This window comes from Gordionus sp. m RMFG-2023, chromosome 3 (genome assembly GCF_954871325.1).
Source record: "Gordionus sp. m RMFG-2023 chromosome 3, tfGorSpeb1-WG-v2, whole genome shotgun sequence".
NCBI classification, from domain to species: domain Eukaryota; kingdom Metazoa; phylum Nematomorpha; class Gordioida; order Chordodea; family Parachordodidae; genus Gordionus; species Gordionus sp. m RMFG-2023.
Window position 1 is genome coordinate 35388288 of NC_088777.1, and position 15915 is coordinate 35404202.

The 15915-nt window shown below is 27.3% G+C and overlaps 1 protein-coding gene across 2 annotated transcripts in view; it reads right to left on the reverse strand.

Moving 5' to 3' along the window:
* Positions 1 to 15319, reverse strand: part of LOC135927320 (E3 ubiquitin-protein ligase ZNF598-like) — a 61191-nt gene extending 45872 nt beyond the window's left edge. The window contains exons 1-2 of one of the 2 annotated variants that reach the window (XR_010572039.1): positions 15138 to 15319; positions 14554 to 14823 (exon numbers count right to left, since the gene is read on the reverse strand). Coding sequence is in view for 1 of the 2 variants with exons in the window: in XM_065463284.1 (XP_065319356.1) it covers positions 14554 to 14823; positions 15138 to 15200 (333 nt within the window). In the remaining variant the exon portion in view is untranslated. The remainder of the gene's footprint in view (positions 1 to 14553; positions 14824 to 15137) is intronic. The other variant, XM_065463284.1, reaches the window with a different exon arrangement.
* Between the last annotated feature and the right edge of the window lie 596 nt (positions 15320 to 15915).

The window sequence follows — 15915 nt, forward strand, 5'->3', positions numbered from 1 at the left end:
TGATTTTTAATATTTAGGGCGCCTTATATGAAATGCACAAGATTCTGATTCATATATTCAAGATCTATAAACTTGGTTGAATATATTTTATTAATATTCATTAAATATATGTTATATAGGCAAAATATTTTATAATAAATTATAAATAAATAATAATTTAAATTTCTTTTATCGATAGACAATTTCAATAATTGAATGAAAGACCCATTTATTGTTATTTTCACTTACAAGATCAATAATCCTTTAAATTATATCAAATAGTTTAAGAAAAACCATTAAAATCAGATTAATAAATAATTTTATACAAAGACGCCCCCTTTCGGGAAAATATTTATACACTTTTTAAACATTTTAATCGATTTTAAGAATGAAGATGGCCGCGTCTAAGACCAATTTTTTTTATAAATATAAAGGAAGAGTTTAGTAATGTAAATTTTTTTTAAAAATTGAAGGTCGTATTATTTCCAAAAAATCGTTTTTAGTCCTTATATATTAAATAAAATGGCCGGAAATTATCTAGATTCTTTTTACGTAATTTTGATATTATATTTGTTATTTAAAATTATGCAGTTTTTAAGATATGCTTAATACTAAATAACATGCGTAATTATATTTTAAAATTGTGATTTGAAGGTTTTTTAAAAAATAAAATTCTTTAGGTTCTGATGTAAGGGCTCTTGTCTTATCCCCTATATTTTTTAAAAACTTTAAAGTTCCGCTGGCATATGTCCAAGGGAAGAGATGACAATAGGTGTAAAAATATAATTTGTGAATTTGGAATATTTCATTGTTTTTTTTTCTCGGCTATATCAACCGGATTAGAATTTAAATTTTTTGGGAAAGAAGATACGCATGTGAAGTCCCAAATTAAGGATTTCCCTAAAGACCAAGGCACGGAAGTTAAGCCATCTGGTCTTAAGCCATCATCTAACGATAAATTTATAAACTCCAGGATGTTTGGTATTCGGGCCCTGGTAAGAGAACGGCTAATAGCTAAATTAATTGCTGCATGCCTTGCATGCCTGCCTTGACTATATATACAATTTAGACCATGTCTCCCTTTGGAGTCAACTAATATTTTACATTTGATGCATGTATGTGGTTGAACAATGTTACATCCAAGTCGATGGCCTATGGCAACTCTTAATTGTTCATCTGATAAGAGGTTAGTTACGACTTGGTAATGCTTCCAACCATTCATAACCACTAGTACAGTCAGCATTCTGTAATAGTTGAATATACTCCAAAGGGGGGTTAATTTTATTTTTTAAAACAAAACCTTCAAATCACAATTTTAAAATATAATTACGCATGTTTTTTGGGAACTTGTAGTCCCACCTCCGTTTTTATATAATATTGTTTTATTTTATATTTGATGTGATATTTAGTAAATTCATATAATAAAATATAATAACAAAAGATATGCTTAATTTGAATGAAGGCAGATAATAGTAAAAATACGTCATTTTTGCCACTTTATACCCTAATATCCAAAAATATAAATATTAGGAGACTAAAATTTTGGCAATTTCTTAATTACATTTATCTTTCTTTGCTTACCAAATTAAAAAAAATAGAAGGGGATCGGCCGAATCGTGGTTGATTTGTCACGGAATGTCCCAATGCATTAAAAAAATATGGTTCATACTTAAAAATAAAATTTTTATATGAATAACATAATGTAATTCAGAGACCAGCAGATTCAGCCCTAAGTCCGCCCGTATCGTATTTAAATTTTTAATATACCCTGGCCGGTCCTATAAATTTTTTTTAAATGCCTGGGCCAGGCTGTATATTTTAAAACCAACTGCCATTATTAGCTATAAAAATAAATATAATAAATTTTAAAAAAAATCGGGCAGAGCCTGAAAATATAAAACCCGGGTTGAGCCAGGCCGAAATTTTTTTTTTAAAAAATAGGAGCCGGGCAGTGCAAATGTACTGCTGCAGGTCTCTGATAGTTAAACAATTGCTAAATTTAATAGATTCAAGGCTAACTTTTCAAAATTAGTATTAATGTCTGGGGAAAAAAATTAGCTTTATTTGGGCCATGAAGCCAGAAAAAAAATAGAGATTATATATATGTTGAGCAGATTTGCAATGAAACCATTTTTGGTAAAACAGAGCAGACCTTTATGGGCCGGGCTGGCCTGAGTATGAGCTAATATTATATTTTCTAGCTGACCTAGGTTTTTTTAAATTTTCGATCTGAATGTGTATGTATATATAAAAGCATCCATCAATTGCATAAAAAATTTTAATGGGTTTGGGACAATTTTTAGAATCTAGCTTACATTTAAAACAGTTGTTAATTAAAAATATTGAAATTTTTTTAATTCTAAAAATAAATTTTACATGAATAAAGGTAATAGCAGCGGATATGAGGAAAATGAATCTTACAAATATTGATGCTCAGGACCGTAAAAATGATGGAGAAAGAAAATCAGAGGGGAAAATGGCTTGGGTAGACCTGGAAATCCTGAGAAGAAGAATAAAGAAGATATTTACAAAAACAAACAAATTTGATAGGGTGCCCCATTCCCTTCTAGTTAAGTCAATCCAATGCCCATTAATAGGTTAGTAACTAAGAGTTACTTCAAAATCGTTTTCATATCAAAATATAAACTTAGCATCTTTTTCCCCCAATATTAAAATTGTATTTTGCTTTTAAAGTAATAACATAAAAAGGAAAGATGGGGGACACAAAATTATCATAATTTAGAAAAATGCAGCTCCTCTGAGATTGGGGCATACTTTCAATTTTTATCAGAGACCTGCAGACCTGGCCTTAAACTAATCGCCATTAGTAGCTATAAAACTAAAAAAATATATAATATATTTTTAAAAATCCGGGCCAGGCCAAAATATTTTAAAAAAAATTCGGGTCGGCCGTGCAAACGGTACTTCTGCAGGTCTTTGATTTTTTTTTATATTAATGGCTGAGATGCCCAATTATATTAAATTAATCTTTTCAGATTATTTTGATGATTATATTAATCTTTACTTTCTCATATATTAATAGAAGAGATCGATATTAGAGGTGGGAGCAGGAGGTGAAATACCCATAACACAATGGATCGCGGCGTAAGTGTGAATAAAATATAAATTATTAGGCGTGACGGATCTTCCCAAAATTTTCGCCGGGCGTGATTGGGCGTGAACATAAATTTCCCGTGAATCACGGAAATTTTAATTTTTAAATTTATGAATATAAATTTGGAACTTTATAATAATAATTTATATTTTCTAATTTAATTTAATTTTTAAAAGAAATAATTTTTGAAAACAAAATAAACTATGCATTCTATAAACATTTTTTTTCCTCAGCAATGGATATTTGGTAATAATAAACATCTTCAATCACTATTCCCCAAACTATCGATCTTAAAAAAATTACCCATCTATCAAGCATATTACATTCTCAAAAACGCCCTTTTAATACCACAGATCCAGTATTGCTTAAAAACTTCTGGCGCCTTCTCTTTTGAAATTCTTTTAAAAGAATATGAACAAAAGATACTACAAATGATGACAGTTATTAAACCTCAAACTCGATTCTAACTCATGGCTTCAAGCAACACTCCTTTGAAATCCGAAGGACTAGGCCTAAGATCGGTATTAAGTAAAGCCCTTGTTTCCTTCATCTCATCAACCTTATCAGTAAAAAATATTACCTCGCATATTATTTCCATCGATAAAGATAATTTATTAGATATAGCCTTACGTTGTTGGAATATTAATGTCTTACCAAACACAGCCCCACCAGATTCAACGAAACAAAAAGATTGGGATCAAGGATTGGTATCTCGTTCCTTAGCTTACCTCAACTTGAGCGATGATCACCAATATAAATCCCTAAGATCTCTTAATTTTAACAACTCTGGCCATGAATGGTTAGATTCATATCCCAGAATTTTAAATAACCAGCTAATAGATAACGACGCTTTTCGTTATGCAATCAATTTACGCTTGGGCATACCTTTCCTAAACCATTATATTTGCATTAAATGCCGGCAGACGCGCATGAGAGACACGCTCTCCACTGTAAATTTATACCAAAAATCAGCCGACATGATAAAATAAATGCAATAATAGCTTCTTTTTTAAATAAAGCCAATTTTCCCTGAATTTTAGAACCTACATCCATTTTAGATAAAAAACGCCCTGACGGCAAAATCGTCGTACCTTTTTTCATGGGAAAGCCTTTAATGTGGGATTTTACCTGCATTGATCCCGTGGCTCCATCTTATAATTGCCAAGATCCCCTTAACAGAGCCGAATCTCTAAAGAATATAAAATACTCACACCTAATGTGTGATAACCACTTTGTTCCCATAGCAGCTATATCAACCTGCTCTTTTGGACAAGCGGCTTTAGATTTATTCAAAATAATATCCAAATCAATAAAAAAATCATACCTTTCTCCATTTTACAAACTCAAGCAGAAAATGGCCGTATCTATAATTAGATCTAATTATCAAATATTTAAAACAATCGCCGTATCTATAATTAGATCTAATTATCAAATATTTAAAACATCATGGCCCGACCTCGCCATTTGATATTTTTCTTTTTTTTTTAAATATGTTTTTTTTTCTTTTTATAAAAATTTACATTTGTATCAATGTTTTTTTAAACTTAAACTGGTATATTGATGATTTAATGAAACATATTGAGGATTAAATTCAAAACCGTCCAGTATAGGTATAATGCTTGCAGAAATAATTAAAATAACACCTTTGTATTCTAAAACAATTCTTTTTCTTTAAATTATTTTTGAAACTTTTCTTAACTTATTTATTATGAATAATTTCACTATCTCCCGTATCTTAGACCTTTCTACATCTATAGGTTTTTAATATTTATTATTATATTGTTTTATTATATATAATTTTTTAGAATTTTCCTCACAGGAAGAATCAACTTATTCTCAAAATATTTCACATTCAGCTTTATTTGACATAACAAATATTTCTTTACCTAATCAAATAATTGGTTCTACAACAAACTGATACCTATCATAAACCACAAAAGAAATATGGCAATTAGAGTCAAGAGAAAATAGCCATAGCCAAAAAATGGCTTAGTAAACCTAAATTTGAACAGGCAAGCGCAAAGACAATGGCCCAAGATCTCAATTTATCCATTGCTTCGGTATACCGTTTCAAAAGGATAATATTCCCCGAATACTACGGTGACCCCTTGGCCGATTACATAATCAATCAAAGAGGTAAGAACAAAAAGGATTCAGAATTAAAATTTAAAATTATACAGCTACTAGAACATAATAATGGATTGACGATAAAAAATATAGTGGAAAATTTACCACCTCATCTCTAAATAAGTGATTCGGGAATATCTAGATGCATTAAATCAATGGGGTGGAGCAGGAAAAGGTTTGGAAAAGAACCCATTAGACGGAATTCCCTAAATGTTATAAATATTCGTAAAGAATATTGCCTAAAAATGATGAACGTGCCATTTCAAAATATATTCTATTTAGATGAAACAGGCTTCAATTCTCACGTCATTTCCCACTATGGATGAACACCTCTGGGTAAGAGGTCATCCGTCAAACTCCCTCCTTCAAAGGGGAAAAACGTATCGGTTTTGTGTACCATAGGAATTAATGGTCTCAAAAAATACATGATTATAGACGGGGCATTTACATCAATAAAATTCAAAACTTACCTGGATGAATTATCATCCATTTTACCGTTAAACTTGCTAATAATAATGGATAATGGGCCCATTCACCGAGCTCATATAATAACAGAAAATTATCAAAATATAGTATATCTTCCACCCTATTCCCCTCAATTAAACCCCATTGAGAATTTTTTGGCGTTTTGAAAAATCAGTATCGCTCTATATACCCCAAACCCAATAACAAAATTCACATAATTGAGGCAATTCTAGCCTATTGCTTAATTTCACTAATTTCAATTTCACAGCCTTCTACTCATATATAATACGGTATATCGAAGAGGGAATCCGATCTATTCCTTTGAACAATTAATTTAATAAATTATTACTAGATTATTATATAATATAGATATATTTTTACGTTATATTATGTGCAATACAAATAGAAAAATAAATATTTTTTGATCTTTAATTATGTAAATAAAATATACATTAAATAAAGATTTCACAAGTCATTTTTGAAACTTTAATATAAGAAAGGTAAATTTGATAGAAAATAAAATAAACAATGAAGAATTAAGTTAAAAATTATCATAATTTGACCTTAAGTTTTACCCATAAAAAATTTGTATATTTTTAACTCCTTCATAAAATCTTCCAGTTTACAGATAAAAAATAAATTAATTTTAAAGAAAAAAAATATTTTAATTTTTTTTTATAAATTTCAAATGTGTTATTTTAATTATTTTTGCAAAGATTATAATTTTATATGAATGGGTTTTAATTTTATCGTCAATATGTCTCATTAAATCATCACAACACTGTATTTTATTATATTCTCTATATTATAATGTTAATTTTTAAATAATAATATTTTATCATATTTTTATATGAATTTTAATAAAAAATTTAATTCAAATGTTTTATTTTCATTTAACTATATACTAATATTTGGCACTCAAATTATAATCAATCAAAATTAAAAGGAAATTAAATCTTAATTACTTATCTAAATCTAAAAGATAATTGATGTATTTAAATATAATGAATACAAGTACATGCAAAGATGATGAAAGGATACCATGTTCATGCCATATATTAAATAACAATGCATTATATTTTTAATAATTGCTTATCATTCCATGACAAATCAACCACGATTCGGCCGACCCCCTTCGATTTTTTTAAAATTTGGTAAGCAAAGAAAGGTCAATGTAACTAAGAAATAGCCAAAATTTTAGCCTCCTAACATTTATATTTTTGAAGATATTAGGGTTCAAAGTGGCAAAAATGACGTATTTTTACCATTATCTGCCTTCATTCAATTAAGCATATCTTAAAAACTACATAATTGTAAATAACAAATTTAATATCAAAATTACGTACAAAGATTCTACTTTTAGATAAAAAAATTTTTTTATTTTTTTTTCCAATTTCCGGTCATTTTATTTAATATATAAGGACTAAAAACGATTTTTTGGAAATAATACGACCTTCAATTTTTTTAAAAAATTTAGTAGACATTAAACTCTTCCTTTATATTTATAAAAAAAATTGGTCTGGGACGCGGCCATCTTCATTCTCAAAATCGATAAAAATGTTTAGAAAAGTGTATAAATATTTTCCCGAAAGGGGGCGTCTTCGTATAAAATTAAATATTAATAAGTTTTTAATGGTTTTTCTTGAACTATTTGATATAATTAAAAGGATTATTCATCTTGTAAGTGAAAATAACAATAAATGGGGCTTTCATTCAATTATAGAAATTGTCTATCGATAAAAGAAATTCAATTTATTACTTTATTATAAAATTTTTTGCCCATATAACATATACTTAATGAATATTAATAAAATATATTCAACCAAGTTTATAGTTCTTGAATATATGAATCAGAATCTTGTTCATTTCATAGACGCCAAAAATAATATCAAAATTTTCTCTACTCAATTTTTTAAAATAATTTGATATTTTTAAAATATTACAAATATTAATTTATTATTATTATGAAATTATATACAAAATAAAAGTATTATCATAAAATAACCCAAAACAGTATAAATATTGGATCGGATTTTCTAAAATCGGCATAGCCTTACTAAATTAGAATAACAATAAATGTTTCAATCAATAAAATAAATAAAAATTTTAAAATTGATTAACCCTTTCGCGCCCAGCGAGATCATTTGTCATTAAAATTTTTAATCAATTAATTTTTATATTTAAAGAAACTAATGGTTAGTACTTAGAGATATTAATTTATAAAACAATATTTATTATTTCATATTTTATTATTAACCTATCAAAATCATTTTATTATATCAAAATGTCAAAATGATTATTTTATTATATCTAAGTACAAGTATTTTTTGTTCATGGGAAATATTTCGGGCGCGAAAGGGTTTTGATCATTTAATAACACATGCTCACTATATTAATTCATTTTTTAATAAATTTCTTGGTATTTTGATTTCTATCAACACCTAACCCCAAGCCTGAAAAAACTGTAGATGAATATACAGTTAAAATTGTACAAGAATTTTATTGTATGGACGAAATAAGCAGAATCATGCCAGGCAAGAAAGATTGCGTTACGATTTTGACCAAAGACGGAAAAAAGAATACCATACCATACATAAGAGATTAATTTTAGATAATTTGAAAAAAATTTATATTTTTTTTAAAGAAATGAGGCCTGATGTTAAAATTGTTTTCGAAATTCGCAAGCATTCGCCCAAAAATTGTATACTCGTTGAAGGTAGTGGTACACAGTATGTGATTGCAGCTACCACTAAAATTTAAATTAATGATCATTGGATCAAATTTAACTAATGATATGTTGCCCTTTAAAACATACAAACATATTTACACTTAATAATTTGTAATTCGCCTCAACCATCCAGTTATATGGGCAAATGTGCTAATTGTTTAGGGTCAACACATTTACGCGATCAAATAGAAATATTATTTCGTTCTAAGGACATCGAATTTATAACATACAAACAATGGCTATCCTTAGATAGAACCACTCTTGAAACAATAACCAAACCAGTAGGTGAATTTATCAATGCCTTTTTTAAAAAAATGGAATCTTTATCATTTTTTTATTTCAACGCAACAATCGTTGTATCAAAACAATCTAAAATTGAACTTAGACGAAGACCAATATTTAATTTTGTGATTTTTAAGAAAACTATAGCTTTATACTTTAGGATGAAGTACAAAATTATCATTGGAATAGGGCTCAATCCACTGTTCACCCTTTTGTTATATATTATAAAGATAATTTTGCCAATATTTGTTGCCTAAATTATGTAATGATATCCAAATCTTTGCAACACAATACAATAGCAGTACATAATTTTAAAAAAACATTGCTAAATTTTTTAATTAATAAAATTTTTTATTTTCCGGTGGATCCGCTGCACAGTATAAAAATCGTAAAAATTTTATTAATATTTGCAATCATGAGATGGATTTCGGGGTACAGGCGAAATGGCATTTTTCTGCTACAGCACACGGGAAAAGTGTTTGTGATGGGATTGGTGGCACTGTTAAAAGATTAGCCGCTAGAGCTAGTTTACAAGGCCTTACTCAAAGTACACATCATATGATTGTACGAGTTAGCTAAAGAAAATATTAATGTCATATATTTTCAATAGATGACCAAAATAAATTATGATTACGAAGATCTATTACTCAGGGAAAGATTTTCAAAAACTAGATCTATACCTGGAACACACAAAATACACACCTTGATTCCAACAGATCTACATAATTTAAAAGTAAAATGTATTCCAATTCAATAGAAAGTACTTTAGAATAGTTATCATATAATGATGAAAGTATAATTATTGAAGAAATATCAGGATACCTAACGTATCCTTATGATTCTAATTGGTGGTTAGCTTTGTTTTAGTGAAAAATCAAAAGCAGGAAGAAATATATATAAAGTTTCTACACCCATCCGGACCTTCTAATTCCTTTACATTTCCAAGTATAGACGACACTCTTTGCTTGCCCAAATGTCATATCTTAACATTAGTTTCACTGTTAAATGCTACTGGCCGTAGTTATACTATATATTGTCGTCACAAGAAAGTAAATGCGCTACCGAAAAATTAGAATCTTTTGAAAGTGAGTTTAAATTTAAATTATATCAATTTTTTTAATATTTAGGGCGCCATATATGAAATGCACAAGATTCTGATTCATATATTCAAGAACTCGAAACTTAATTGAACATATTTTATTAATATTTATTAAATATATGTTATATGGGCAAAAATTTTTATAATAAATTATAAATAAAGTAATAAATTGAATTTCTTTTATCGATAATTTCTATAATTGAATGAAAGCCCCATTTATTGTTATTTTTACTTACAAGATGAATAATCCTTTTAATTATATCAAATAGTTCAAGAAAAACCATTAAAAACTTATTAATATATAATTTTATACAAAGACGCCCCCTTTCGGGAAAATATTTATACACTTTTCCAAAATTTTTTATCGATTTTGAGAATGAAGATGGCCGCGTCCCAGACTAATTTTTTTTTATAAATATAAAGGAAGAGTTTAATAATGTCTACTAAATTTTTTTAAAAAATTGAAGGTCGTATTATTTCCAAAAAATCGTTTTTAGTCCTTATATATTAAATAAAATGACCGGAAATTGGAAATTTTTTTATCTAAAAGTAGAATTTTTGTACGTAATTTTGATATTAAATATGTTATTTACAATTATGTAGTTTTTAAGATATGCTTAATTGAATGAAGGCAGATAATGGTAAAAATACGTCATTTTTGCCACTTTGAACCCTAATATCTTCAAAAATATAAATGTTAGGAGGCTAAAATTTTGGCTATTTCTTAGTTACATTGACCTTTCTTTGCTTACCAAATTTTAAAAAAATCGAAGGGGGTCGGCCGAAAATCTCATTTTTTTTGCTCATTTGACGTGGAATGACCCTTATCTGAAATAGCTTAAAGTATAAATGGTGCAAAATTGCAATATTTTAAGCAATCTGCAGCAGACAGCAAGCTAAGACATTCCATTAAGCAAGATATAATAACGAGATAGGGCTATGATATATCATGATACAAAATTTCTTAAAATCATAAAATGAAATACAAGTTTACCTGCTTAACAAACAAGAATTAAATAGATTATCGACCATTGATATAAATATCATATGGCAGTTAATTTTTATCACGATTTAAAGTATTCTCAGATAATCTCCCATTATAAGTGAAGTTTATTTATGGAAACAAAAATTAATGAAATTTTATCACCCTTCAGAAGGTGATACAGTAATAATCAAAACCCAAAGAAACAGTACAACATAATATTTATTATGCAGCCATTAACATAAGGTAGACTTAATCCTAAATCCAAATTTCAAAAGTAAAAAGTTTTTAAAAGACGATGAAAAGGCAGATATATATAAAACAATTTTAAAAATGCTTAATGATTAATGCCAATTATCATTTTTAACTTTTCTAATTCATCCAAAACAGCATATTCTAAATAACACATTTCAAGAATTCTGATGAGGTGACAACATCTACCGATGAAAGTATGAAAAAAGATTCATTGTTCATAAAATAGATAACAATGAAAATATTTCGAAGTTTTGGAGGCAAGAAAATTTAGTTCCATGTCAATTCAGCGAGATTTTTATCGCGAATCCACATTAGCGAATACTATTCCGCGAAGACAATATAGCAAAAACTATTTCACGAAGATATTATAGTGAATTTAAAATCACAAGGTCAATATCGCGATAATTGCTAATAATTATATTTTACTTTAAAACATTTATTTTTATGATCATATTAATTGAATAATATTTTTTTCAAAAATAGCTAAAGTTTGATTCAATGATAGAGTTTCTAATTTTCTTTTAGCCTTAATAAATTTATATAGTGATTAATAACTATTTGGCTTATAAAATTTATAAGATATAAATTTTTTGCTACTGCTCTATGCTTTTCCACACGTCTTATTTTATAAAACGCGCAAAAGAAACTCAGGCTTATTAATATATTAACCATTGAGTTCATTAGCTAAACCTAGATGCTTCGCAATTGATATCAAGATTAAGCCAATATTCATTATCCGAAGCCCTTAATATTTATAAATTTATCAATCAGTTTTGCCAGTCACTAACCAAGAGTTATAAACTATTTTAGATCTTCATCGAATTTTGGATGGTGATTCAAAAATAAGCTACATATATGTGAAATAAGGGATTTCTAAAATATTTTGAATCTTATGATTTTATGATCTTAATAGATATTTTTTTATCTTTTCTGTTAACTTAGATATAAAATATTAGTTCAAAGAGGCAGTCTTAAGCATGAAATTTGCCAAACTCTTTCTTACACTAATTCTGAAATTTAAGCCAATAAGTAATAAATGCCTAACTACAATATGGTAGATTAGTGCTAAGGCATATATTATTTTTTTCCCCTTAATTACTCAGAATTAAAAATACTTAAGTAACTTTTACTGAATTCCCAAAAGATGATTTGGCTAAAAATTTTAATTTTGTCAGAATTGAATTTAAAAAATATAATATATCGCTCAGAAATTTTTAGAATGATTTTTTGTTAAAATTAATCCTTACCCTGTGTCTTAATAACTCGGAACTAAATAAAATTCTGAGAAAATTTTAATGGCAGATTTTTTAAAATGAGAAAAGCAGCAAAAATTCTTAGTTTTCATTATTTTTTTATCTTGATTGGAAAAGTTTCTAAGTATTTCAGAATATTTGTTAAAATTTAATTTTAATCAAAGCACATTTTAAAAATTTATGTGGGGAGGATAGGGGGGGTAAATTTATTGGGGTAAAAACCTGAACCAAATGTCCCCTTCGTATTTACAACCATGCATGAGACAAGAAAGAAATTGGCTAATATATTTTTTATCACATCAGATAAGGTTACATGCTTACTTAATAAACAATAGGTAACAAAAGATCAATAAAACATTTAAAAATGCGCTATAAAAAGTTCGTGATAAAAGTTTTGCTAAAATGTAATTGCTTAAAGTATTTGCGGTTAAGGTTTCGCGGAAACAAATTCGCGATATTGTCTTCGCTATTAATGTTTCGCGGAAAAAAATTCAGGGTATTGGTTTCGCATATCACCGCTATAAAATTCCTTCGCGATAAAAGCTTCGCTGAATTAACCTGACATAGAAAATTCATCATTTGAAAAAATTTGCTAATAATTTTTTTAGCCCCAGCAATCCAGTGAAAAACTATTTTTTATAAGCCAATCGCTTATTGGAGGAAAGACCCACACAATTAAAATAAAACAATATGGACATTCTTTCTTTTTTTAAATAAAGATTTTGATATACAATGGTAATTAATTAGGAATTATTTCACCTATTTTAAATATCGGTTATAGTCCAATATTATAAAATTTACCGATCCGATATAAAATGGCGTCTTTAACAAAAATAAAATGTTATAATTCATATATTTTTAATAATTAATTAATAAACATTCTGCCATATTGTTATTTTTTTGCGCATTCTGTTTATAAAAGTGTGCGATAATCTCTTCAGAATCTGTTTTTAGTGAAGCTGGTGATAAGTTACCATCGCCGCAGTTTGATTTCTGATAAATTGGAAATTTTGGTATTTCTAAAAAGAAATCTTCGATATATTAATGTTAAATATTATTTTAAATATTTATTCAAATTTCATAATATATTTGTTTATTACTTATAATGAATATAGATTAATGTTGTTACTTATTATATAAAAGTGATTTAGCAATAAAAATATTTTATATACTTTTAGAATTGCAATAGAATTGAATATAAACTATAGCTGATCATTATAATATATTTAAATGAGAAAAGTTATGGCATAATTAAATTATAAATGTTATACTAATAAAAAGTATATTACAAATTAAAACTATTGGTATCTTTACAGAATACAAAATTAGATATGATATCGATCTATCGAGAATGTCGGATCGGATCAGCTCCAAAAAGTGATATCGATACACACCTAATGGTAATTATTTTGTTTGTTATTAATATGGAAATAAAGAAAAAAACAATGATAGAATAAATTCAAAAAAGCGTTTTAAGCAGTAATAAAGTTTTGAGAAATTTAGAAAAAAAAATTAAAAATCGTTATTTTTTTGATCGTTTAAAATATTGTTTTTTGTGAGCGGGCAGGTCAGGCTTAATTTTTTTAGCAGCAAGCGTGAAAGGGTGTGCAATTATTTTTTGTTACCGCGAGTGAGCAAGCCATGAATAAACAATTATCAAGCATAAAAAATATCTCTGCTAATATTATTGAGAAATTAAGTTTTATTAAAAATAATTTACTTTTTTAAGGTTTATTAAAATAAAAAATTAACTAGTAGCAGCTCAATTTAGATAATCATAATTTAAAATTTTAGCCAAATTAATATTACGCAGGTCTTGAGATTACATTAATAGATGTTCAAACATTTCTGCCATCTATAAACAAAATCTCCAGCCATGCATATTTTTTGACTAAAATATTTGACCAGTGATTTTGAAAAGTGGAGCCGTTTAACAACAAAAATAACATCAATGAATAAAATAAAATATTGTTAATTATATATTTGGCAAAACTTTTGAATATTCTAATAAAAAGGAATATGTTTTGGAGAAAGTAGGCTCATACCTAGGCCTGAATTAAAAGATATAAAATGCAAATCATATATCATTCTTTGTTTGAGCCCCTGCCCTCTCCCCCGCAATAAACACCATTAACATAATTTTTTATCTGGCCAAACATTGCCCAATACCTAATGTAAAAGTAGTATCAGTGCAACTCTGATTCTTATTGGGAAAAGAAAAATAAATAAGGAAATTAACAAAAAAAATTTTATAAAAAAAAATTTTACTTTTAAATGTTTTAGGCATATATCACAATAATACCTATCATGTAAAGCTTTTAAATGGTCTTTCAAAATTTTAAGACTAGGAAAACATTTTGTTTTTATATTTGAACTACATTCAGGGCAAGGATGATTCAAAAGTTGTGTGCATTCATCTTTAATCTGACCAGATTCATAATATATACCCCATTTAGGTTTATGCATGTCATCCATTTCATTATTTAAGCTTTCCAAGTATTTTATTTCCTCTGGAATATATTGAGAGGAGTAGATAATCTATAATTAGCAAAAATTCAATAAAATAATAATTAAATATTCAAAAATTGTGATTTTTGAATGACAAGGGTAACAAAATTTAAATTACCAAAATATATTATAAACAAAGAAAAAAAATCTATAAAATCTCTGTATGAAGAGAATCTTGATACTTTAGATATTAAAAACGTAATGATAAACTTGATTAAATTAATATTAAATATATTCTTGAAATGTATTTAAAATTGAAAAAGAATATGAATTATCTCCATAAAATAAACTTTATACTATAATAAAGCTTATTTTATGGAATTGATAATTCTATATATGATTACCTTTTGTAAATCAGTTCTACAAACTGGACAATAACATTGATCACATAGTATTCTCATTCGCATTGAACAATTAGAACATATTTTATGCAAACATTTTCCGTAAGAAAATATTTTTATTGGTGTACAACATATAATACAAGTATCGAGGTCAGGTCTAAATGAAATTTTACTTTCTTTTATATATCTTGGGAATTTATTCATCATAAACCCCAAAATGCAAATCTAATTTGAACGTAACCTATTAATTCGAAATATTTATCCACCAAAAAAATAGTAATATAAATGTAAAAAATGATTAAATTGAAATGTTTTGTTAATGCATTTAAGTTTTACTAATGAAGCTCAAATAACATTGTCTGCAAATATAAATATTGTGCTTTTGTGGTGGAGTATTTATAGCAAATTAAACATACCATACATAAAATATATTAACTGTTTTAGTAAATCTTATAGTGATGTGATGCTTGGACTTGGAATGCCCTGTCAGTTAGTTAAATTTGATATAATCAGAATATATAGCCAGGTCGGTTGAGCCAAGGAATTATATAAATAGAAGATCGACCATAAAAATATACTTCGATTTGAGTTGGACTCGGGTAATGAGAGTTAAATCGGACTAGATTCCTGCAACTAAATTCTCCAAATAGGGGCCATTCACATTTATTCCATAGATGTAACCGGGGGGGGGGGGGCAAGGCTGAATCCTCCCTTTGGAAATTTGTATATTCTAGTAAATATAATTTTAAGGTAATATGATTCCCCCGCACCCTCTTCTTTC